The 25,598-nt window shown below is 39.2% G+C and overlaps 1 protein-coding gene across 9 annotated transcripts in view; it reads right to left on the bottom strand.

The window, feature by feature from the left end:
* GAB1 (GRB2 associated binding protein 1) overlaps window positions 1-25,598 on the bottom strand; it is a 120,388-nt gene that overhangs the window by 15,707 nt on the left and 79,083 nt on the right. For 4 of the 9 annotated variants that reach the window (XM_080676588.1, XM_080676590.1, XM_080676593.1 and 1 more), the window contains exons 2-7: window positions 18,350-18,644; window positions 11,512-11,731; window positions 11,040-11,120; window positions 6,791-7,392; window positions 5,285-5,370; window positions 4,787-5,090 (exon numbers count right to left, since the gene is read on the bottom strand). In XM_080676588.1, the coding sequence (XP_080532714.1) occupies window positions 4,787-5,090; window positions 5,285-5,370; window positions 6,791-7,392; window positions 11,040-11,120; window positions 11,512-11,731; window positions 18,350-18,644 (1,588 nt within the window). The remainder of the gene's footprint in view (window positions 1-4,786; window positions 5,091-5,284; window positions 5,371-6,790; window positions 7,393-11,039; window positions 11,121-11,511; window positions 11,732-18,349; window positions 18,645-25,598) is intronic. The other 5 variants (XM_080676591.1, XM_080676589.1, XM_080676596.1 and 2 more) reach the window with 2 other exon arrangements.

Here is a 25,598-nt window from a genome sequence, read left to right as displayed (position 1 = left end):
GCCAGATCTGCTGACACTTTAACCAAACTCATATACAAAAACACTAGAAGTAACCTTGCACCGCTCTTCCCAAACCAATACCCTAACTCAGTGGTTGGCAAACTGCGGCTCGTGAGCCACATGCGGCTCTTTGGCCCCTTGAGTGTGGCTCTTCCACAAAATACCACGTGCGGGCGCGCACATACAGTGCGATTGAAACTTCGTGGCCCATGCGCAGAAGTCTGTTTTCGGCTCTCAAAAGAAATTTCAATCGTTGTACTGTTGATATTTGGCTCTGTTGACTAATGAGTTTGCTGACCACTGTCCTAACTAATGGTCAGAACCACTGCAGAAAGCCATGAATGGACAAAGCCAAACAAAACAAAATAAAAAGACAGCATTTGAGGCTCAAACAGCTGCTCCATCATGCTAGAAGGAGACTGTATGGGGGAAGGGGTCTAGACAAGTGCCGTGATTAAATATGGTAGATTTATGTAAAGACTGACTTTCAGAGAAGCCACGATAGATATCTTACAGAAATTTCTCACACTTTGCAATAGCTTTTCTATGAAAATATAAACATTTCAGTGAAAACAAAACATAATTTGTGCTGCATTTCCAAAGCCTCATCTGCTTTCCTAATATTTAATACAACACATGGAATGATGTCTTTTCCTCTAGTAATATACACAAAACTTGGTTCAAAACAAATACTATCATGACAGAAATGGTACGGGTAAAAATATAGCTACCGCAGGTTAGGGGATTGGCGAAGGATCCATGAAAATACATTAAACATATGAGTTTAGAATATCTATGTATTTCTGCAGCTTCAGTTACTCAGAAGTATTTGAAAAACTCATCTGTACTACTAACTACAGCAGCTGACGTCTATAATTGGGGATATAAATAAGACTAGAATGTCACTCATTTATTGTAGATCCTTCCAAAGATACTCCAAAAACTGGCTATACTGGATGTTGAACCAGGCTCTGAAATTAATCAAGCCATATTTGATAGAATTAGGTTTGTTTATTATTATGTTTAGTTAATAAGAGATACTAGAAAAATAGATTGAGTCATGTATCTGATGTCACAGAATGAGAAATTTACAACAGACTCATGTGATGCTATGATAATGCAAAGAATTTCATGACCAAATAAGACATTTGTTTTACAATTTAAGTTCTGAAGAATAAACTTTGCTTCAAGATCTGAATTTAGGTTTAAAATGTGTTTTCTTGAATAGTTAAAACTTTCTAAAGTAGGTTGACAATGTTTGTCCTGCAATATTAAATACCTTCTCATGCATCCTCTCTTGTATCATATTTACTAAAAAGGTAGGATAGTACTAAAGAAAAGCAAAAATATTTTCTTATTTATTATTTTTGTTAATCCCCCCCAAGGATATTTTTCCAATGATTTTTAGAGAGAGCAGAAGGGAGGGGGAGAGACACACAGGGAGAAACATCAATGTGAGAGAGACACATCGATTGGTTGCCTTCCACATGCGCCCTGACCAGGGCAAGGGATCCAGCCTGCAACCGAGGTACTGGTATGTGCCCTTGGCCGGAATCGAACCCGGGACCCTTCAGTCCACAGGCCGATGCTCTATCCACTGAGCCAAACGGGCTAGGGCAACATTTTCTTTATTACTATGATTTTAGTAACTACTATTTTGCAAAACCCATTCTCCTTGATTTTGCCAAAAACTATGTGGGTATTTATTCTGGGTGCTTTCTCAGTTCATTTTGCATCTAAGAAAAGATACCAAATAAATATTCTGGCCCATGAGCTCAGAACTGTCTCTTAACAATTCAGCTAATTTTGTAAAAGACTGAACACAATCTCCAGAAGTCACCAAGAATCTGCTTTGTTCTGTTTTAATGTGAAGTCACTTTATGGAGGTTAATTACTCTGCCATGTGCTAGAATATACTGTCACTATACACATAGGAGGTGTAAATATACAAATACATTATATATATAATATATCATATATAGTATACTAGTACATGCCATATTATTATGATATGCTGTCTGTTATAATATGGGGTACATGAGCTCTGTTAGATCTAGATGATACTAAAAGCATTATTTTACAACTTTTCTAACATATAAATAAGGATCTTTTCTGATTCTGCATTAAGCTTACCACATAGAATTATTAACTGTGAAATCGACCAGGAATTTTCAAACTAGGTTCCGCACAGCCCGAGGGGAGGAAGGAACAGGCAGGGGGGTAAAACAGGTGGGAGTCAGAGCCTGTACCTCATCCAACCCATGCCACCTCCACCTTTATGGGAGACCTCAAGATATACAACTGTGACGTTTGTCGTTAAAAAGTGTAGCTCTGCTGCTACCACGCACTGATTACAGAAAAATAAGAAAAGAACCAGTGTAGCATTAAAATGAATATTTCATAATTGCAAAGAGTTCATGACACTTGTATTTTTAATCCTTCGGCAACCTTGAGCTCAATGATAAATGTACGCATGACCAAAAATACTTCCACATATTGCAGGCAAAGAAGAAAACGTCCAATAGAGTCTAAATGAGTGGTTCTCAACCTTTCTAATGCCGCGACCCTTTAATACAGTTCCTCATGTTGTGGTGACCCCCAACCATAAAGTTATTTTCGTTGCTACTTCATAACTGTAATTTTGCTACTGTTATGAATCGTAATGTAAATATCTGTGTTTTCCGATGGTCTTGGGCTCTACAGCAGCAGTTCTCAACCTGTGGGTCGGGACCCACAGGTTGAGAACTGCTAGCAGGGTCGCCTAGGACCATCGGAAAACACAGATATTTACATTACGATTCATTAAAAGCAGCAAAATTACAGTTATAAAGTAGCAACGAAAATAACTTTATGGTTGGGGGTCACCACAACATGAGGAACTGTATTAAAGGGTCGCGGCATTAGAAAGGTTGAGAACCACTGGTCTAAATAAATTTAAAGACAAATGAGGACAAAGAGTGACAGAAGGAAAAATAAAAAGCCAGTGATGCTTACACCCTTTCTAAGGTAACCATCCGGATCACGGCCCTGCTTCTGTGACTGTCTGGGTGGCATGGATGTTAGACGTGTCCGTCTTCCCAGCTGTTGGACCAAAGGTGGACCCTGGACCCAACAGCAGCCAAACTAAGGCCTGGCCTACAATCTATCATGTGGTTTGGTGTGAACGACAAGTGAGACCAATCTCTCTGAGTGACCTGAAGTGAGTAAATGATGAAGGAGGCAATTAGCAGATGTGGAAGCTGCAAGGGCATGTAAAAAGGGGCCACGAGGCAGCATCCAGGCCACCGAGGGGCACTGTAGGCCAGAGCTCTGGGAAAGCAGAAAACCAAGTCAAGCAGAAGATACAGAGTAGAGGAACACAAAGAAGGAAAGAATGTGAGAGAGAACAAAGCAGATGCAAAGACTTCCCACAGGACAGACATGCAGAGAGCAGGACGAAGTGACAGTACCCTAGGGGTGCCTCGGCTCCCAATCACTTTCTCACTTCAGCACAGGAGTTTCCTCACAGCAAAAGGAAACAAAACTCACTTTCTTAAGTTACTCTGAGTGAGTCTGTCTCCCTTCCCCACAACTGGTCCTTAATTAGAATTAATACTAATGATCTAAGCCCAGGCTAATGAGAAATTTACACAGACATTACACGCTCTTAAAAAGATACGTATAGCCTTAGCCGGTTTGGCTCAGTGGCTAGAGCGCTGGCCTGCGGACTGAGGGTCTTGGGTTCGATTCCGGTCAAGGGCACATGCCCGGGTTGTGGGCTCGATCCCCAGTGGGGGGCATGCCGGAGGCAGCCAATCAATGATTCTCTCTCATCGCTGATGTTTCTATCTCTTTCTCCCTCTTCCTTCCTCTCTGAAATCAATTAAAAAATATTTTTTTAAAAAGGTAAAAGCTATGTATAGCACATGAGACTTTTCAAATGTGCTGAATACCCCAGAAGTTGTGCCACTGGTCACAGCTGATATAATAACTTACTTGGTGGTCCAGATTAAGTCACATTAACAGCAATGCTGCAACACAGCTAGCAGTGAGGGTCTTAACCACTCAAACCTAAATTTTAAACCTTTAGTACATATCACAAATTTGGCTGAAAAGTTTCTTTTCCATGAAGTTCTTGACAAACCATGCTACTTGAGAATTAATGTTACTTATGAAGGCCAGTATGAAAGAAAAGACTAGAAGCATTTATTTATACCCCAGCAAGGAAGAATAATTTTTAAGAAGTTGTTATACAACAGAATGGAAAGATTAAACAAGCAATCTCGCTGTCAGGCACATTAATAATCTCAAGTTTGATTTGATACTATGTACTCTGGTTTGATCTGCAATGTTTTGTTCTTTTAAAATAATTAAATTAGTTCTTAGAACTTAAAAGTCAAAAGATAGTACACATAAAAGGTGAAATTTCTGGCTTCTCCTGATCCATCAGAAGATTTGCATGTACGGGTCTATATTATTTTCACAAGTCAACAAAGGGTTGTGGTCCAGGAGCAGTTAGTTACTCCAATTAGGGCACTCGAGTTTTTCCTAATTCTCTCCTCTTCTTCCCTGCCAATCCTTGTGAGTGCTTTAGTTTGTAACCTCTGCTGTCGAGACAGGAGATTTAAAAATCTCATGTAGGCATCAACATATAATAATTATTAATCTATAACAGCAATATCGCTTAAACAAGTTAATAACTAAGGTAATAGGAAATACTTCAGAATTTCTGGTCCCAATCCTGTTCTGGATTTAATGACAGCTCAAGGCAGAGCTAGACCCTTCTCCTATGCCCTGCTCCGCTTACCTTTCCTGTCCGGCTTGAGGTTCCTATCCACGGGCGGTGGTTCACAGTCTGCAACAGGGACGGGCCTTCTGGGAGGGGTCTTTGGGCTGGACCGGAAGCCCATATGAGCAGGAGGAGGAACTTGCATTCCAAATGAAGAGAAATCAAACGTCCCTGGGGTCATGGGCACGTAATTTGCCTCCTGAATGGGTTCCGTAAAACTGCTGGAATGCTGTCTCGGCGGAGAGTTGGGATTCATCGGCACATAATTCTCATCCAGCTCCTCACTTGATACACTTCCCACTGTCAATACATTTTTGGTTTTCTAAAACACACATACATTTCTTTTAATAAACAAAAACTACTGTCAAACAAGAAAACATAACTGTACGTCACACCTATTCATACGGATCTGAAGGGGCTTCTATTTCATGATCTCATTTAGTCTCAGGGAAATAAGCGTCAAGATTTTTGACAATGAAATATACACTCGATCATGCCAAGGTCAGTTATACTTACAAAGTGGTTATGGAAGCCTTCAAGGGAACTAGATCTATCACTTGGAAATGTTCGTGGAATATCATAGCAGTCTTGAGAACTAGCATCTAAAATAAAGAACAAACTATAAACATTTCTTCCCACATTTGCCAGTTCTCAGGGTAATCAGGAATGACCTATTTTTTCTCTCTCTTTTTAAACACACACACACATGCAGGTACATATGCACACAGACCTTAAAAAGGATGCTCACAGAATAGTATCTTGAATTGGCATGTTAAGCCACTAGAAAATGCAGGCACTTGTCACATGCTAATCAGTAACAGTATTTGATTATGACAGTGAGTGTCTGTTTAAGCTGGGGTGGTGGTGGGTTATTTAAAAATGGAGAAAGATATACTTCTATTTTCTTACCTTTCGCACCACCTTGGGCCTCCATTATATCTCACTAACTTACACCCAGATTACACAAACACTTCAAGGGAATTAGATGCATTAAATCTTTATCTTTTTTAAGACAGCTGGATAACTCCACCATCATTTTTAGGGTATGAAATTTTACACGTTAACTTTCTATTTTTAGGATATTAAGAATCTTAGGGTATAACCCAGACTCAATTTTTCTCCTCTCAAGCTCTGTAACTTCTGGAAGGCTCGAGGAGACAGAGTAGGAATAAATGAAGTGACGAGGAATAAGAAGAGAGAAGATTCAGAGCTTTAAAAATAAAAAACAGCAAACAAAAATCAGAGTGGCTTGATTGGGACTGATGATTACCTGCTAGACACAACGTAAACATTGCTTATCTAGCAAGGAAGGAAATGGAGCCCAATAGATGTGACACATAGAAGTGGCCCTGAGGGCACAAATACAGGAAAGGGTACGAGTCTCGGAAGCTGTGTGGCTGGCCCATTTCCTGCTCCTCTGCCCCATCAGGGTCTATCCCCCCCCATGATATATAGAAAGAGGGAGAGAGGGGTGCAGACTTCCTGAGGCAGGAAAGAATTCCTAAGGCTATACTTCTTCAGGGATGAAAAACTCCAACTCTTTGTCCCTTCTGGCAGAACACACACTCTTGCGGAAATCGACTGAGACCCTGGTATCTATGCTACAAGAGTGGGTAACTGCAGAACTGAAGAAACAAAGGACTATCATTTGGTATCCTATTATGCTTAACAGAACAAATATTCAGCCCGGCAGGCGTGGCTCAGTGGTTGAGCATAGACTTATGAACCAGGAGGTCACCAGGTCAATTCCCAGTGAGGGCACATGCCCATGTGGGCTCCATCCCCAGTGTGGGGCATGCAGGAGGCAGCCCATCAATGATTCTCTCTCATCATTGATGTTTCTCTCTCTCTCTCTCTCTCTCTCTCTCTCTCTCTCTCTCTCTCTCTCTCTCTCTCTCTCCCCCCCTCTCCCTTCCTCTCTGAAATCAGTAAGAATGTATTTTTTAAAAAAAGAACAAATATTCAGAACCACCTATTTTCTATCATGAACCTCTAACAGAGTAGAAGACAAGGAGCGCTGACCTTTCCGCAGTTTGTTCAAATCCACGGTGGAGATGGTGTTGCTGCGCGACGGCGGCATCCCTGCGGTGGGAACACAGTAGCTACTGTCGGTGTCCGAGGCCGTGCGTGTGATGTTGCCCGTTTCCACAGGCGATCGGTCGTGAGCCGGGTGTGGTTTTGGTGGCCGGGGTGGAGGGATATCTGGAATAGTGTCTAGCTTTGACGTCTGTCCCAAGGTTCCTTCTGGAAATGTTCGTGGAATCTGGTAAGTATTACCAGGTGTTGGAGGAATGTCATAGCTAATAGACACATGCCTCATTTGAGTCTCTATACCCGAAGTCCCATAGGGGGTATTAAACACATAGAGTTCTCCATCGGCTTCGGTACTCGATGGAGACGCCTTTGGTAGAACGTCGTGGGAGTAACTCCTGGGCAGGTTGTAGAGGCTGGAGTCTACAGAGACAGACACGGCACGAGGCGGCGGGGAGTCATACATGATTTGCTGCTGGAAGAAGCCGTTCACTCCGTGTTTGCTCTGGGAGGAAGCAGGGTGTTTATGAGCGGGAACGTTATCATTGCAGTCTGTTTCAGAAGAGGTGGATTTTGCCGAATCAGCATGTGTTCTAAATAAAAATTGTTAATGACAGAAAATAAAACACAGTGAGGACATACGACTGCTTTTTAATACATATATTTATAGCTTAGCAATCAAAATTCATGGCTTTTTTCATTAGATTTTTTTTTTTTTTTTGGTGTGATCCATGAGATTGAAAGCACGAATGCTGCTCATTTTTTTTTTTTTTTTTTTTGATTATACACTAGACAACAACACCGCCACCACAAAACCACCAAAAGCATTCTTCCTAATTTCTGTCCTGGACCTGCCCACACCCCCAACTCCACCTATTAAATCCACACATAAAACCACAATCCCTGAAGTACTGGAATTAGAAAGATAAATGATTAAGGCACAGACACAAGGAAAAGCATTTCCTCTGAAGAGCATGCAAAAACGTGGTGCCAGCACAATTTATCAAGGTGATCCCATTGCTCGTTAGCCCACCTGTGGCAAACCTGTTGCTCTGTACCACTGAAAGTCTAATGATTACCAGGTACTGAATAAACTCAGTGTGAACTACAAGGAGGGGGCAACGTGAAAGGCTTGGTATATCATCCTTTCTACTAATTTTCTTTAACAAGCATGTAGCCAATACTGTAAAGAGGATCAAAACACACGTCACAGAGTGAGCCAATTCCAAACCAATTACCGTAACCCTGAGGAATCTCACTAGAGTATATTTTATGTTTGGGTCCATTTTCAGTCTCTGCATTTTGTCGTATCACAAAATTTGGGTATAAGGCAAAATGAAGCTACAGTCTTGATACCAGCACACTCTGTAATGCTAAACAGGATCCCTTAGCTACCCATGCATGCTGTCCAAAGTCCTGTAGGAACTTAAACGTATTAGTTTTAAAAATGAACTTGTGAGAGATTTTTAAGGGCTTAGCTTCCCTGATATTTTTGTAACACCTGGCTCTATGTACTCCATTTATGTTTTGGCATTCTCCTCTGCTATTATAAAGAACCCATATTGTGATATCCTAATTTTCCTTGTTCCTCACTGATCATCCCCTTGTTCATTGACAGGTTCCTTCTTTCTGTCTCTCTGCCTAGGAATGGCCAACAGAATTCAATCCTCTCATTCGTGAGCACACACACCATTAAAAAGTCCTCCTGTCTCATATTGTCACCTTCCAGCGAATGCTGACAACTCCCATCTATGAGTCCCATATTTTCCATCTGTTCATATTTCTACTTGGTTATCCCAGTAGCTTATGTGTATCAAACAAAACCCAACTTTGACAGCCCTTAATGATTTACCCTTAAAAGAAATGTCCTCATGCAGGTTCTCTAGGCTCAAAACCCTATCAGCTTTGATTCATTTTCTTTGATCTCCACCATCACTCAGGCACGAAGTCTTTCTTCCTAACCAAGTGTCCATCCCTTGCCCTATTCCCACTGTCACCAACCCAAGTTCAGGTCTCTGCTAAGTTCTATACTACTGAACCCTCCTAAGTTAAACTTCTGTACCCTAGATTCTTTTTCTTCCAATCTATGCATGGGATCATACTGCTATGCTGTGGTAACATCAATATTTTCAGCCCTAGCCAGTTTGGAAAGAGCGTTGGCCTGTGGACTGAAGGGTCCCGGGTTCGATTCCAGTCAAGGGCATGTACCTCGACTGCAGGCTCCTCCCGGGCCCGGGCCCTGGTCAGAGCGCGCGCACGAGGCAACCAATCGAGTGTTTCTCTTACATCACAATATTTCTCTCTGTCTTTCCCTCTTTCTTCCACTCTCTCTAAAAGTCAATGGAAAAATAACCTCAGGTGAGGATTAAAAAAAATTTTTTTTTCAAACCACTTATACACCCAGAGAAAATCCTGTTTAAGACCTCTATGGGTGTGGGAACTACAAAAAGCCCACAAACTACTCCCCTTAGCATTGAGGCTCACCTGGCTCCACCTTTTATGTCCTCTTTTATGTCCTACTATTCCGCAAACTGAAGCCTTTACTCCAAGCAGGCTTTCCTTCTCCTTATCTTCAACCCAGCACTCTCATTTTCACCTCTCCTATCCCACAAGCATTTTTATGCAAATTACTAATGATAGCCTCCCTTTCTCTTACCAACCAGGTGTAGTTCAAATTCTACTCCTCCCTGGGTAGTAATTTCCAACATATTTACACATATTCTAAAAATGTGCACTGTCAGTGAATTCAAACATGTGAGTTATCAGATGCCAGAAGCACAATGAGCAATAAATTTCCTGCCTTTGACTAGCTTATAGCTTAGTGGAGAGTGAATAAAAATATCAATCTATTTCCAAATCTATGATAAAACAGAGATATGAAGGTATAGCCAGGATGCTATAAAAACCCACAGAGGCATTTAATCCAGCCTGGGAGTTTGGGGAAATGTTTCCTACATGCGTCTGAGCTGAGACTTGCAGGCTGAACAAGGGTTTACAGGGCAATTCTCCTATCTTGCCTCCATCTATAAATGCTTAAAATGTTTACATGTTTTGACTTCTTCACAAGGTTTACTTGTAAACTGTGAAGGTGACTGTATCTGAGGGGGCTGTAACCTGTGTAATTAGTTTGTACCTTTAGAGCATCTAACAAAATAGTGGGCACATCATAAATATTTGTTAACTGCCATTTTTGCAAAAAAAATAGATGCAAAATATATTTGAGCATAATTTTGACCACAACAGGAAAGTTGTGTTAAGAGTGAGATCAATTAAAGATTTTATATAAAAAGATAATGTACTAAAACTGTCATTTAGCTATTGACTTTTAAAAAGTTGATACTAAAAAATAATTGTGACTCTCCGTAAAATAAAATCTTAGTTAGTAGCATAGGTAACAAAGTTGCGAGTGTAATTTTAAATACTCACAGCAAACAAGCAAAAATCAAGTTAGAATTTGGTATTATTAACTAGTGTTGATTTATAAATTATTTTATTTTCTCTTACAGGTAAAATCCCATTACAACAAATATATAGAAATGCATTTTGGAGTGTTTGATTCCATTATCTTAGGGAATAGATCACAGAAATGAATTTGTGGATCTTAAAAATTCTATATAAAATTTTTTGAACAAGTGCTTTGTGTATTTCTATCCCAGTAACAGTCAGTTTTTACATGCAAAAAAATCTTTTTGTTATAAAACAAAATGCGTAGTATCCAATAACCCTGTTTAAAAACCTTTCACATCTACTATGCAATTCATGCCCACATTTATACTACAAATTCAGACAATAAATATACCCAATATCATTAGTTGTCACAGCTGTTAAAGGCATTGACAGGCCTCCTGATGATTATTTTTTAGCTCCAACACTTACCATGACCTCAAGCCTTCCAATTACTCAATATCAAATTCAACTATCTTACAGCTTAGAAGAGAGGGGTCTTGGAGCAGGGATGGAGATGAAGGAAAAAGCAGGATTTGGGAAAGTCTTTATGATACCTCTGGTCCAGCACCGAAATCCACATACTTCTTTCCATTTAAAATTTGTAAAGTGAAGGCTTGGGTAAGCTCCACTTCATTGGTAGGTAGGAAAATCCACCTTTCATAGCTTTTAGCAATATATTTGATTTCATCCAATTTCACTGAAGTTCAATTTGTATTTTCCATATGTTTTGCTATATTGGGATTTTACCTGTATGATTTCTCACACAGATCCAAAGCAACCACAACACACTCACTGCAATGGAATCGTTTTGCTTTCAAAATCTTCTAGTAGTAGGTATTCCTCTCCTTCTTCAGAAACAAAAGATGACCCTTGGCTGGTTTACAATCACATAAGAAATGGAGCAAGATCACCATTTATAAATCAGTGAAATCTGTTAAGCAAGTAATACTGTGAGTCTGTAACAAAGACTATGAAACGGAAGACAGGTTTCCAAAAGAGCTTCCGGTAAAAGTGTTCCTTGCCAAAGATGCTAGAGAATGTGTTTCTTCAACAAAACCTCATGAATAACAGAGATCATTAGTGGAGGAATATAAACTTGAAATGTATGCATAAAATAGAAGCCTATATGGATGGTTTCTTTTAAACCTTAAAAGTTTACAGGTAAGATTGCTAAATGAGTGTGCACGTGTGCACGTGCACGCGCACACACACACACACACACACACACACACACACACACACACACAGAGGCATATGTGGTTTACCTGGTGGGTTCAGGCTTCTTGCTTTGACAGTTGATTAGCAAGAGGTAGTCTTGAGGATCCTCCTGGATGCCAAGAGTCTCCAGATGTGGTGGCAGGTTAATGAGCTGATATGGAGGAGGTTGGGCAGCAGAGGACGAGTCCACCTGGGCGGATGGTGGTGTTGTAATGACAGCTGACGGTAAATCTACTTGTAAGGAGCTGCCAGGGGGCTTCACAGGATCTGCGACACCAAAGTAGGGCTGTCATTCTGTATCCCATGTTAAGAATTTTTTTTCTTAAGCAAAGCCACTTGAAAGTTTGGAGGTAAGTTGTTTAAATACATGGAACTAGGCTAAACCATGATCCTGTCAGTTAAAACAAATACGACCTAAATGACAACATTTATACAGAAGATAATCATTTCATATTAAATAGATCTGAAGAGTAGGGATCTTTCTTCCAGAGGCTGTAAAAGAGCCATGGTTAATCTTGCCTTGAACAGTCTTTAGTTTTGAGGCTCCTGGAAAGGAAGATGATCTACCATATCCTATCGTCTTTAGCACAAAAGGCAGATTTTTTCCATGATGATAAAGTGCTTCCTAAGCCAACCCAACCTTCCAAGGTGGCCCATGTTATTATGTGGCGCCTACAGGTCCATGGTGCTGCGGGTACCAGGGACAGCTCTTGACCTCATCTTTATTCTGCTGTTCATCCATTCTACTTCTCAGCGGACTAGGGAGAACTAGTTCTAACTGGGGGATTCACGTCCAGGGAAAGAGCTTTTCTTTAAGGCATCACCTCTTCCCTCAGCTCATCATCTCATTTGCCATTTATTGAATTTATGTAGGATTTTCACGCAAAAGGTGTCAGCAAGTAAAGAAGTAATTTATTAAGCACTTAACTAAGGGTCAGGAACTAGAAAGAAACTTCCATTATGTTCATTAGCAAGCTCACGAAAGGAAAGACCTTCAAATAGCCATAAAAAGCAAGCCCACCATCCCAAACAACATGCTGTGCAACGTTCTGTAAAAGGGAAGGGACACTGCCCTACCACTTCGGCTCAGAAAATGTACTATTTTCAAAGTTAAGTCTTCAGGATTATTTTACTCATGTTAATCTGACCATCTACTCAGCTCTTCATATTTTAATGTAAGCACTGCATTGTCTTCATATTCTCTAGATAAAATTCTCTAAATAAAATTACTGGCCAAAGTTAATCAACTGACCTAAAAAAGAAACTTCTGTCTTATAAAAAACATGTCATTTGCCTCCATTCAACTCTACAAGTAGTTGAATGGACCATGTTTGTTGCTTTTTGCCTCACCTAGGTTTCTAACTTACTGCCCTTTCCAAGTAATGTTGGGATCAAGTTTCTGAGAATCAAATAATCAGTTTAGGGTTTGCTTATGTGTGTAAAATTATTTCCTGAGTTATTTCTTAATTCAGAAGGCATGAAGAGTATAATTAGTATCCATTAAAGGGCTAATAAGCTGTTGGAGCAAACTCCTAATAGAATTTTACTTAGAAAACGAATGAACACCGTAAGGAAAGTCTTAACCAGCTTTCAGTGGAGAGAAGCAGATTCGTGTGAGGAGAACCGCAAATAATAAATTGGTCTGCAACTGTCCCTAGCTTAATGCACAGTTTTATCCTATTTGAAACCCTAATGCCGTCACAGAATTTGGGTTGCCCTGATAATGCCTCTAAATATTCAAAAGAATACACATGTTTTTCTAATCAAATGGCTCAAGAGCTGAAACCCAGGGAAGCAATTCTACCCTTTCTTATTGGTAAGGAGAATATTTAAAAGTTGATGTCATAGGTCCGCGGATTTTGTGACACTAACATGCTGTATCAGAGCATGTGGTAATAAAACTGTGGTGCTGCTCATGTTCTTGTTGGACCAGAGGAGATCCTTTTCTCTGAAGATGGGTGACGTTTGCTAATAGAATATACTCTGGGTTTCTATTGCAAAAGTGTTATCTTGATGCTCACAATGAAAGGGAAATAGGTCAAGGTTACTCGGTTTCTATTGATTACTGACTTATCTGGTCTGTTGAATAAATATTTTTTCCTGTAAAGAGAAGCACTTTGAATATATCTATGTCTAAATAACTTAGCAAATAAAAGCCTACAAAGGGTATGCATTATCATTAATGCTAAAATAATCTTCTCACTTCTGAACAGACCATTTTTTTATGAAAGAACATTTTATAAATGTAAATCTCACAAATGGATACAAACAAGAAACAACAGTAGTTGCAATTTCCAGTGAAGCAACCTGTGGTTTCTTCAGTTTATTTAGTCAAATATTGAAGACCTCTAATCAAAGCCCAATCTATTTCATGTGTTTGAAGTAGAAAAATTTTTAATCTTATTTGTCATGACCATCTCCTTCACAGATTGTGAAAACTTCCTTGGAGGCGTTGAAAATAAACCTTTAGGAGTGGTGATAAATGCCTAATTCTTATCCCAGAGGTGTCATGACATCAGAATCACTTGTGGGGTGTTTTAGAAATCTAGGTGCCTGGGACCCATCTCAGGAGACTCAATGAACCAAGATTTCAGGGGCAGTAGTTTGAAAATGTATAATAAAACAAAATAAACTCTCTGTTGACTTGGTCCCCAGGAAAATGCAAATTAAAACCACTGTGAGATACCACTACACATTCCCTAGAATGGCTAAAATTAATGACTGACAATACCAAGTGTTGGTTAGAATGCAGACTAACGGAAAGTCTCCTACACTGCTGGTAGAAAAGCAATTAATACAATAATTTTGGAAAACTAAAGCTACTAAATCTTCTAACACTAAATGTATATATATATCCTATGATGTAGCAATTCCACCCATGGGTATGTACCCCAAAAACTAAGTGTCATATCCATCAAAAGACATGTGTAAGAATGTTCACAACAGCTTTACTTATATTAGCTAAAAACTATAAACAACCCAAATGTCCATCAACATTCAAATTGGTCAAAAGTTTGTTATACAATCACATAGTGTAATGCTACATAGGATGAAGAACTGCTACCTGACACAGGGATGAATCCCACAGATTTGAGATTGGGTAAAACAGGCCAAACTCAAGTGTTTTATTTATATGAAGTTCAACTATAGGCAAAACTAATCTATGGTTATAAATGCAAAATAATGGTTATTTGGGCTTTTATTCTGGGGTGGGGGGAGTTACTGGGAAGAAGCATGAGAAAACCTTTTGGGTACTGGAAATTTCCATTTCTTTTTTTTTTTAAATATATTTTATTGATTTCAGAGAGGAAGGAAGAGGGAGAGAGAGATAGAAACATCAATGATGAGAGAGAATCATTGATCGGCTGCTCCTGCTCGCCCCCAACTGGGGATCGAGCACAGAACCCAGGCATGTGCCCCTGACCGGAACTGAACCCGGGACCCTTCAGTCCGCAGGCCAATGCTCTGTCCACTGAGCCAAACCAGGTAGGGCTGGAGATTTCCATTTCTTGATCTGAGTGTGCCAATTACACAGATTTCTATGTATAGATATAGATGAATATATAAAACTATATTAACTGTACACTTAAGTTCTGTGCTTTTCACAGTAGTAAGTGATACCCAAATACAAAGTGAATAAAAAGAAATTTGAAAGTTCCCTAATTAAGAATCAGGAGAGGAAGCACATGTGTATTCTTATATGTTAGTTTAACCTACTTTTATTAGTATTATTTTTTACATATTTTTTGTTATTAGTTTCAGGTGTACAACACAGTAATCAGACAATCACTAACCTACTTTCCCAAAAAGAAGAAAATCAAACAGAGAATCACACTTTTTTTTTTTAAGCCACTATTATCTGGGCATTTTGAGCAAAGTATCTCAACTGATAAGAGGCAACTTTCTTATGGTGCATCCCGAAATTAGAGCAGGAGCCTTTGCGCCAAGTTAGTTAGCTGCGTACAACCCTTAGGCTGCGTTTCCCGGCACTTGTTCAGCACATTTGCCAGCTTCCAAGTCAGTGTAGAAACAAAAATAAATCTGCCCATTTCCAAGAAAAACAAAAGAAATTAGTTTCTATCCTCAAATCTACTAAATAAAAGCACTCATAGGAACCACACACAGTTCAACCAGCTTAGAATTCAAAAACAGATCCAGCATGCCAGCATTCTGAGTATTCAATAATAGCAGTGGTCACCTGGGGCAGCGGAAATAACATGGTAACGATATTTTGAGAGGTTCCTGGAATCAAAACACAGGTCAGAGTTTTCCCCTTTCCTTTTGTTTTCAGGAGAAAATTAGTTATTCTCCTAGGGACTGGGGATAGTTATTTTCTCAGATTATAATATCTAAGCTGAGTCTATTTCTTCCCATGTCTAGCCTGAAACTAGTATAATGAAATAACATTTTGTGTCATCAGTTTTAAGCCATGAGTGGGGGCATCTTCAACTCTCAGAGGGACAGATCTAGGTAAAAACAAAAAAGTGATTGGAGAGGGGTGGGATCTATTTGGAAGCAAGAGAATATAAAGCAAGTAGTAATGGCATTGATATTTACCTTGTCATATTAAACTGTATGAATATGGTCACAAAGGATAATAGCAGTTCTTGGAGGTTTATTTTGATACAAATCTTTAAGTGTGTAGATTTTTTTAAAATAGAACCTAGCAAAGTCAGCTACTCCAAATGAATAAGGAAATTCAGTGGTTGATTTTATAGTGTGAAATATTTTTGTGGCTCCCTGATACTACACAATGAAGAATTGTTCCTCTTTTACTGATTTCTTCCAAGAAACTCACGTCTTCAACATTGTATAGTCAGATATTTCTTTTGTTGTTGTTGCTAATCCTCACCCGAGGATATTTTTCCGTTGATTTTTAGAGAGAGTGGAAGGGAGGAGGAGAGATAGAGAAACAATGTGAGAGAGTCACATTGATTGGTTGCCTCCCAGGGCCGTGCCCTGACCAGGAATTGAACCAGCAACCTTTAGGTGCACAGGATGATATTCAACCCACTGAGCCACACCAGCCAAGGTGAGCATTAGAAATTCTTATTTGGGGGTTCTCAATTCTACTTACCCCTAGATGGGCTTCCAAAAGTTAGACACTCATAGTGAAAAATGTAGCTCCTCTAAGAGGGGCATCTCATTTCTTTTGTTAAATATATTTAGGAGAATTATAAAGAAAACAAAGAGAGCTGGAAGAACACCTACTCAGTCTTTCAGATCAGTCGAATCTATTAAAAAAAAGACAACCAATGGGGACAGAAGTCTGCCTTTATGTCCCCCAAATAAATTCTAAATTGGAAGGCAGCAGGCAAAAAGAACATCAGCAAAAAGATTATACAATGACTTAGATTATTTTAACTAAAAATCCATCACATAACAAAACTAATGTGGTATCCAAATCCAATAATTATCATTACAGAGTGGTTGTTAAGTAACCATTAAATAAAAAGCTATCGCATTTGTGCCTTTAACTTTAAAATCCTCCACTACACTCAAATATAGACTGTTTATGCAAACAAGACAGGAAAGGAGTTTAACTGGAGTTAGAAATAATACCCCTGGCCAACTTAAAATGTGCACACATTTAGTAACTTCACAAAAACAACTGAAGCCTTAATTCCCCACATGAAGCACTGTCTTGAGGCTTTTAATCACCAGAGCTCTGGTGAAGAGCTCTTGTTCATTAGCCGCCTCCTGTCTAAACTGGATGCCTCCTTCCCTCTCTCTGCGCTGCTCCCTTGGGCATTCTGGAGTCCTTACCAAGGGGTTTCCCCAACCCCGCTGGGCCAATCCCAGCCCTGGAAGGCCCTTCTCTTGGCCTGCTGACTGGGCCAGAGAGGAAACAGCATGCTGACCTAAGCTAATTAGAGATGATTACTGTTTCATTTCAATCCCAAACTTGATGTTGATTGTTAATACAATTTTTCCACCCCTCACTGAATCTCTAGCACTCCTAAATATAGATATTTGGAAATGCACACTTGTGAACTTGAGTGTAACCGTGAAGACAATAGGGTCAAAGACATTATTCCTGATTCTTGGCTCTGCAAACCTTACATAGGTTCTTAGTGTTTGTTTAACAAGGAAGAGAAGTAGACAGGGGATACGTGGTCAGGGCAGCCATAGACACGCACCTGGAGAGGAATTCCACTTGTAAAACTCTTCCTGAGGCCTCTTCCGAGGACAAGCACCCCAAACCTCGGATCTTCAAGCAACTCTCCCCTGGAATCAAGGAGAATTCCATTCCTCCTCTTTCTAGCCCCTAATGCTGGAGGGTTCTACACCCCTTCCTTCCCTTACGTAGAAATACTACTTCCTCCAAAAGTCCTGGTTTTCCTCTGAGCTTTCTTCACTACCTCTTATCCAAACCTTAAGTCCCCTCTTACCTCTGCGGTAAGTAAACTCATTCTTACTTTTTCATCATGTTTTGTGATTAATTCTCATTTGCTTTTCATAGTTATTGACACCTGCCATGGCAACATAGTTTTAAAAATAACTGAAGAACTACGTTGAGCCACATGAAAATGCTGCTTTTAATTGGTCAAAAATAGTCAAATATCAGCAATGTTATAAATTCAAAGTAATATTCATATAGGAACTGAAGAAAGGCTCTGAAATAGTATGTCTTCTTGTCACCTTCTTCTATAGGACAATTATTTAGACGCTGCCCCACAATGGTTAAATTTCTCTTTCTAAAACCTATAAAAAGTTGCTGCCCAAACTGATTAAAGGGTTTAGTTGCTTTTTCCAAATGTTATTACTATTATAAAAAAAAATCCCAAATATTGCATTGTGTAACTAAAATAACAAAGAATTTTATAACCGTTCTAAAATGCAATAACAAAGGAAAGAGGTTGAATAGGAGAATCTTGAACTTACCTTCTTCTGTAGGATTAAACCCACAGATGTCGCAAATACAGCGAACCCACTTATTCATCTCTTCCTCGCTGTCTGCTACCAAGTAGAAAATCCGGTCAATGGTGTTGATATCAAAAATGTAGCTGTTTTCAAACTCTTTTTTGTTAAATGTCAATCCAGCATCAACTTGCTGACATAAATTTAAATCAATAATGCGGATAGGCTTCTTGGCATGATCATTTTTGTAATATTCCAACACGTCGGGATCTCCAGTCAAACGGCCACTGCGTAACACAAACCATCTCCTCTTCCACGCCTAGAAACAAAACAAAAATATCCACCTCATGTTAACTTGAGAAAGTTTTCAAGAAGATGCGCATTTCTCAAATCAGTTTTACAAAGGCATTGTCTAGAGAAAGTCACGTACAATGTTTTCCTTGTTTCCATAGACTTATGTTTTCCTTGTTTCCATAGACTATCTGCCACTCCAGTAGAGTTTACTGATGCCCAAATTAACTTAGTAATGTGCATCTATACCATACATGTTTATTATTTTCTATTAGGGTTTCTAATAGAATATGAGAAGATATTGATTGATATTAAAATATATCACACCAATATGTAATAGCAAGTCAACAAAACAAGGAAGATTTAGGTATTACTAACTAAAATATCAGTGGCTTCAACAAATGATGCTAGAAAAACTGGATAGCCACATGCAAAATATTGGATTTAGAGTCTTGTCTTACATCATATAAAAATGACCTCAAAATGGATCAAAGCCTTAAATGTAAGAGCTAAAACTACAAAACATGACAAAAGCTTCATGACATTAGATTTGGCAATAATTTCTTGGATATGACACTACGAGCACAGGAAACAAAAGAAAAAATAAGAGTAAACTGAACTACTTCAAAATTTATAAGTTTTATATATTGAAGGATATGATCAACGGAGTAAAAAGGCAACTCAAAGAACCAGAGAACATATTTGCAAATCATATATCTGAGAAGAGATTAATGTCCGGGATACATAAAGAACACCTATAACTCAATAACAATAAAAATAAACCACCCAATTAAAAAATGGGCAAAGTGTTTAAATAGACTCTCCAAAGAAGACACACAATTGGCCAATACATGAAAAGATGTTCAATGTCACTATCATTACAGAAATGCAAATCAAAACCATAAAGAGATACCACTTCATACATATTAGAATAACTACTATTGAAAAAGCGGAAATGTTTTGTATTCCTGGTAGAAATATAAAACAGCCTAACTGCTATAAAAAAACAGTATGGCAGGTCCTCAAAAAATTCCAGTTGTAGGTATATAACCAAATGAATTGCAATAAAAATCTCAAACAGGTATCTGTACACCTATATTCATAGCAGCATTATTCACAACAGTCAAACATTGGAAACAACCCAAGTAAGTGTCTACTGATGAATGATGAAATACAATGTGATATATATATATATTTCAGCCTTAAAAGGGAAGAAAATTGTGGCACATGCTATATAACATGGATGAACCTTGAGATGTTATAGTAAGTGAAATAAACCAGTCACAAAAGGACAAAAATTGTACAGTTCCACTTATATGAGGTACCTATAGTAACCAAATTCATAAAGACAGAAAGCCAGGGGTTGTGGGGAGAGGAGGAGGAGTTAGTGCTTAATGGTTAGAATTTCAGTTTGAGATGATGAAGAAGTTCTGAAGATGGATGGTAGCGATGGCTGCACATCAATGTGAATGTACTTAATGCACTTAAAAATGGTTAAAATGGTAAATTTTGTTATGTTTATCTTACAATTTTTTTAAAACAGCAATTTCTTATGTATTAATATCATGCCATAAAGAGTACACATAAAGGTACTTCTTCAAAACACTTCATATTTCAAGCTATAGGTCTTTTTGTCTCTCTCTGTCTCTGTGTGTGTGGGGGTGGGGGTAAGAAGTAACGAGGATAAAAATGGGTGTAGAAATTTTCCTGGTTTTTTACCTGGAAAGTAAGCAAATAAATGGACTGTGTCTTCCTTTTAGCTAGACTGCTGTTCAGACTACATGGATAAGAGCTGTATTTTTTTTCAAATCCTCACATGAGGATATATTTTAAAATTGATTTTAGAAAGAGAGGGGAGAGAGAGAGATGTGTGAGTGAAACAGTGATCAGTTGCCTCCTGCACGCACCCTGACTGGGGATGGAACCACAATGCAGGCATGTGCCCTGACCGGGAATCGAACCTGGGAATCCAACCTGCAACCTTGGGAAAATGACAAAAAGAGAAAAGAAGGAAATGTGTCCTTTTGCTATGGCTTATGTGTCACTCTTTTGTCTTCTGTTAACTGTCACTTCCCATTCATTTCATTGCTTCTCTGTTGAAATGATATTGTTAAAATATACAAGGCCCCTGGAAACGAAAACAAACTGCCAAGAAATGAGTAGCAATGAATCGAGGTGCACCAGACAGATTGGGCTAGTGATTACAGAGGCCTGAGTAGACATTATATAAGAGAGGAACTCTTTACAGCAGGAAATTACAGCATTAAAACACAGAGTTTAGCCAAGCAGCACCTGCCACTTATTTATTTATTTTTAACATGATCCAAATGGGAATGTTTGTCTCAGTCACAAAATGAGTCACTCTCATTGAATCTGGCACAGATTAAACTGGAAAACAAAAGCAATTACATAAACTACACACTTTAATAAGGCAGATACAAAGGTTCTCTGGATTACGGTACAAAGCACAATTTAGCCACAGAATAAAGCTGGATGCTCGATGAGAGAACTGACATCAGCACCCTTGCTAATCACAGCACAAAAGCTTCTCTATGTTTTGTCTGAGCACAAAATGGGTCCACATAAATCAGTCTTTGTTATCCGAAAATATCTGGGATTCTTACAGTTTGCCCTATTTTTATCCTTGCTGCCTTGGTAGCCCCAGAGGAAACTGTACATTGCCTCACCAATGCTGCAGAGCAGTAACAGACAAAAGGAGACAAGTTTTCTAGAAACTTTCAAAATCAAGCCCTCAGTGCAATTTTCCACAAAATTCATGTGAAAAAAAATCATTTTAATTACTGGACTCCCATTACAAGCAGGTTTGCTTGAGAGGAAGTGTGCAAAAATGTTGTCATTTTCTACTTGTAATCGTCACTGCAATTTTAAGTAAGACCTCATCAGCTAGTTTGCATTTTAAAAGCACCATACTCTGACACCAGTGCCTCATCTCAGGATTTCAGGATTAACTTTGGCTACGACATTAACATCAAAAGAGAACAGCATGCATAGTCCACGGATCCCAGTGGAAATATACTTAGATCAGGCTGCCAAACTAAATAAATATCCATAATGTTTGGAGTATATACGTTGCAATTTATACATTCCCTAAGCTCCGTGGGTACTAGTGTCTGTAGGGCAAAGCCCAAACTCGGGCAGGTCACAGGGGCCCCAAGTCTTCCCTACCTCTTCCAACCTCACTTCTTGCCTCTCTGTCCTCCAATCACATGGGAAAGGCCTGCAGTTCCCCTAACACTCAGCTTCTGTTTTGCCTCTGGCCCTGACACCTGCTCCCCCTCGGCACATAATCCAGCCCCTGGATTCAGCTGAATCTCTTTGGGGCACCGTTCCTGGGCGGGCCCCTCCAAGCTCTCCATTTCTGCCTTGTTCCTAGTTTATGGAGTTTGACACCCCTAAAAAGAGGACTGGATCCGTGTCTCTTCACCTTTCATCTTTCTTTTCCCCCTTGCCTAGTCCCAAGTAGGTACTCAGTCTGCTGAGCATGCCAACCAAAGAGGCTAGGATAAAATAGGGAAGTTCTCACACTATCCAGGCTTTATGGGGTATTGACATGTCTGCTACCAGCCCAGCCCGTCTGCAATTGAGCTGACAAGAATTGTCAGGCAAGGCAGAGGTGTACAAACCATAAATTAATAATAAAAATAAAAATAAACCTATACAGATATGAAGGGTATTTTTAAACTTCATTAAAAACATTTCTTTTAAATACTTTCTGTATTTAAGCAAATTGAATATATTAAATTTGAATATAGACTTGTCACATTGAAGCGAGGTCTTAAGATAGGTTTATCACACACCCTACAGAGAATGGATATGTACATATGTATTGGCAAGAAAGTACAGATGGAGTCCCATCCTCCCTACCCAGATGTCCCCTAGTGGTAAAAACAAACAAACAAACAAATAAATAAATAAATTCAATCTGCATTAGTCTCAAGCCATTATCTGCAATAATATTAACACATTCACAAAATATGCCAGTTTGCTTAAATGGCAAATGGGCTTAGTTATAAAGAAAACTTGGTAACTGCTACATACTTATTTTCTGAGTTCTCTGTGGTATAACTGATGGAGAACATGCGTGGTGTATCGCTAGCCAAGTTCCCTTACTATCTTCCTTGTACCTTTACTGTTAGAGTTAATTACTGAGGGAATAGCAAGTATATGGGTGGGCAAAAGAGAAGAGGTCAGGGTGGACCAGTGATTCCCAACCCTAACTGAACATAACAAATATCTGGAGAACTAGAAAAAAAAAAATTGATGCCCGGGACCTCACCTGGGGGTTCAAGCCCTAACCCAGGCATAGGTAGTTTTAAATGCTGAGCAGGTCATTCTAATGTGCCACCATGACTGAGAACCACCATCCAATCAATAGACAGAATTAGATTGCTCCTTAAAATAGAATTTAAAAAAATAGATCAGAGGTCCTTTTAAGCACATAGCTAATTCCATATCTTCTCTTGCCTTCAGCTCTTCCCAATGTGGTTTATATCCCCCTCCCTGTTTTTGTTCACAATATGTATCCCATTAGAGAATGTTTAAACTCCTTTCTACTATTGGAGAACTCAAACCTTCTCTTTTCCTCGCCACACCTTCCCTCTGGGCTCCTGGCACCCCACCAGCTACTGCCCTGAAATGCCTCTTGCATTGCTACGCAACAGTTTGGAACCATCTGTTATTTTTACTAAATACATTTCCCAAAGTTCCAAGTGCTTGTGAATTATTTTCCCAACTAGACTTCAAGTTCCTTGAAAGTCGAGACCATTCCTTACTTTTTTGTGTGTGTGTGTGTGTTTTTTTTTTTTTTTTTTTTTATCTGTGACAGCGCTTCACACAGTGTGAAGCCCTCAAAGCCTGGGTGGAATGCTTTTAAAGTTTTCTGTTCATCCGAATGATCATGGAAAGCCAGTGATCTTACATGAAAGGATCTCAGGGAAAAGAAAGTGAAGACGACGAGAGTTGTTACTAGGGTAAAGTTCAAACTCCTTTCACAGGATGACATACAAGGTTCTCAAAACCATACTTACCTGCCTCACATCTCCCATCTCTCACCTCCACTGCAGCAAACACCCACATGTTTTCTTCCTTTCTCCATGGCTTTATATTTCGTTGTTTTATTTTTAATCTAACCCATCCTCTCTCTCATCCAATGAGCTCCTACTTACTCTTTAAGACCTAGCCCAAGGACTTGTCTTTGAAGCTTCCCTCCTTAACTGCCCCCCTCCAAGTTAAGGCACCTACCTGCTGCTACTCCTCTGAGCTCTCAGCACACAGGTTCCCAGTAGCTTGTTAGCAATCTATTCCCTTACGCACTTCAGAAAGAACTCTGATGACTACTACATTTAGGTCTTCAGTTGCCAAACCCTATATAGTGGAGTTTGACCTGATAATCTGAAGGAGAACAGCATTTTCTACATTCTTGAGCCAACAGCCCTTCCATTATGAAACATCAGCACTGTAATCTTAACAACCCTACATTATCCCAGAGAACTGGGGGGAAAAGGACAGTGGGACTTTCTTATTTTGAAATCTCTTAAACGGTATTTCACAACTGATATTTCAGGAAAGAAGATCATTACTGTGAATTCTTTGGTAGAATTCAAAATGTATGTGTCATCTCAGAAATTTGAAGAATGTTAGGGTTGAAGGTATGTGTTTCTTTATACTTGTTCTCTGAGTTCTCTATGGTGTTACTGATGGAGCACATGCCTGGTGTAACACTTGCCAAGGCCCCCTAATCTCTCCCCTATATCTTTACTGGAAGAGCTAATCATTAAAGAAATAGCCAATATTTGTGTAGGCAAAGAGAGATCAGGGTGGTCCAGTGATTTTCAACCCTAACTGTGTATCTGGAGAACTTTTTAAAAAAAGATGCCAAGGGCCTCACCTGAGATCCACTATAGCCTAGTCTGGGGGTGTAGCCTTGGCCCAGGCATAGGTAGTTTTAAATGCTCAACAGGTAATTCTAATGTGTCACCAAGACCGGGAACAACTATCCAATCAATAGACAAAATTAGATTGCTAGATGAAAACGCTATTTTTAGTAAGACAGGTTTTAATGTAAATTCCATCAGCAGGGTAAGCTTAAATTTAAATAAATTATGAGACATCTATATAATAATAAATTGATACAAAACCTTTAAAAACCAAGACTAATCTATATGACAAATGTCCACAAGGTAATTATTGAATAAGAAAAAAAGCATGTTGCGGAATTGTGCATATATAATTCCCTCTGTCTGAATGATTGTGTTTTTGTATACACACAACAAACACAAACTATGCTTAGAAGACACGTTTGGAAGGAGACATACCAGAAATGGTAACTGTGGTAATTCCAGGAACAGGAATGGTAGGTCAGACATTTCATATTTTTATTTTATATTTTTTTTATAGTCTGAGTTTTCAAGAACTTTCATTTATTACTCTTGTATTTTTTTTTTTTTAAAAACCACATGTTTAAAAGCTTATACCTAGACTTAGTGGATGTGGCTCAGGGGTTAGAGCGGTGGCCCTGCACCAAGGGGAAGTGTTGTGGTTCCATTCCCAGTCAAGCTCAGGTACCTAGGCTGCAGGTTTAATCCCAGCCCAGGTCCGATTTTGGATTGCATGTGGGAGGCAACCAATCGCTGTGCCGCTCACACTGATACTTCTCTCTCTCTCTCTCTCTCTCTCTCTCTCTCTCTCTCTCTCTCTCCCCCCCCTTCCCACCCTCCCTTCCACTCTTTAAAAATCAATGAAAAAAACATGCTCCAGTGAGGATTAACAAAAACAAAAGCGCATGCCTAGAAATGCTCTAAAAAAGAAAGTTTTTTTTTTAAATCTAGAAATGATGTACACAAAACAAAAATGTTCATATACATATGGAAATGCACACTCTTCTTACTCTGCAACTAATGAATGAATTTAACCTTTCTTTTAATATAGAATTCCAGGATGCATCTGGAAGGAGTCTCAGTCA

This window comes from Plecotus auritus, assembly GCF_963455305.1.
Source record: "Plecotus auritus genome assembly, chromosome: 6".
NCBI lineage: Eukaryota > Metazoa > Chordata > Mammalia > Chiroptera > Vespertilionidae > Plecotus > Plecotus auritus.
The sequence above is the reverse complement of the archived record's forward strand: the minus strand, read 5'-3'. Positions and strand labels throughout refer to the sequence as shown.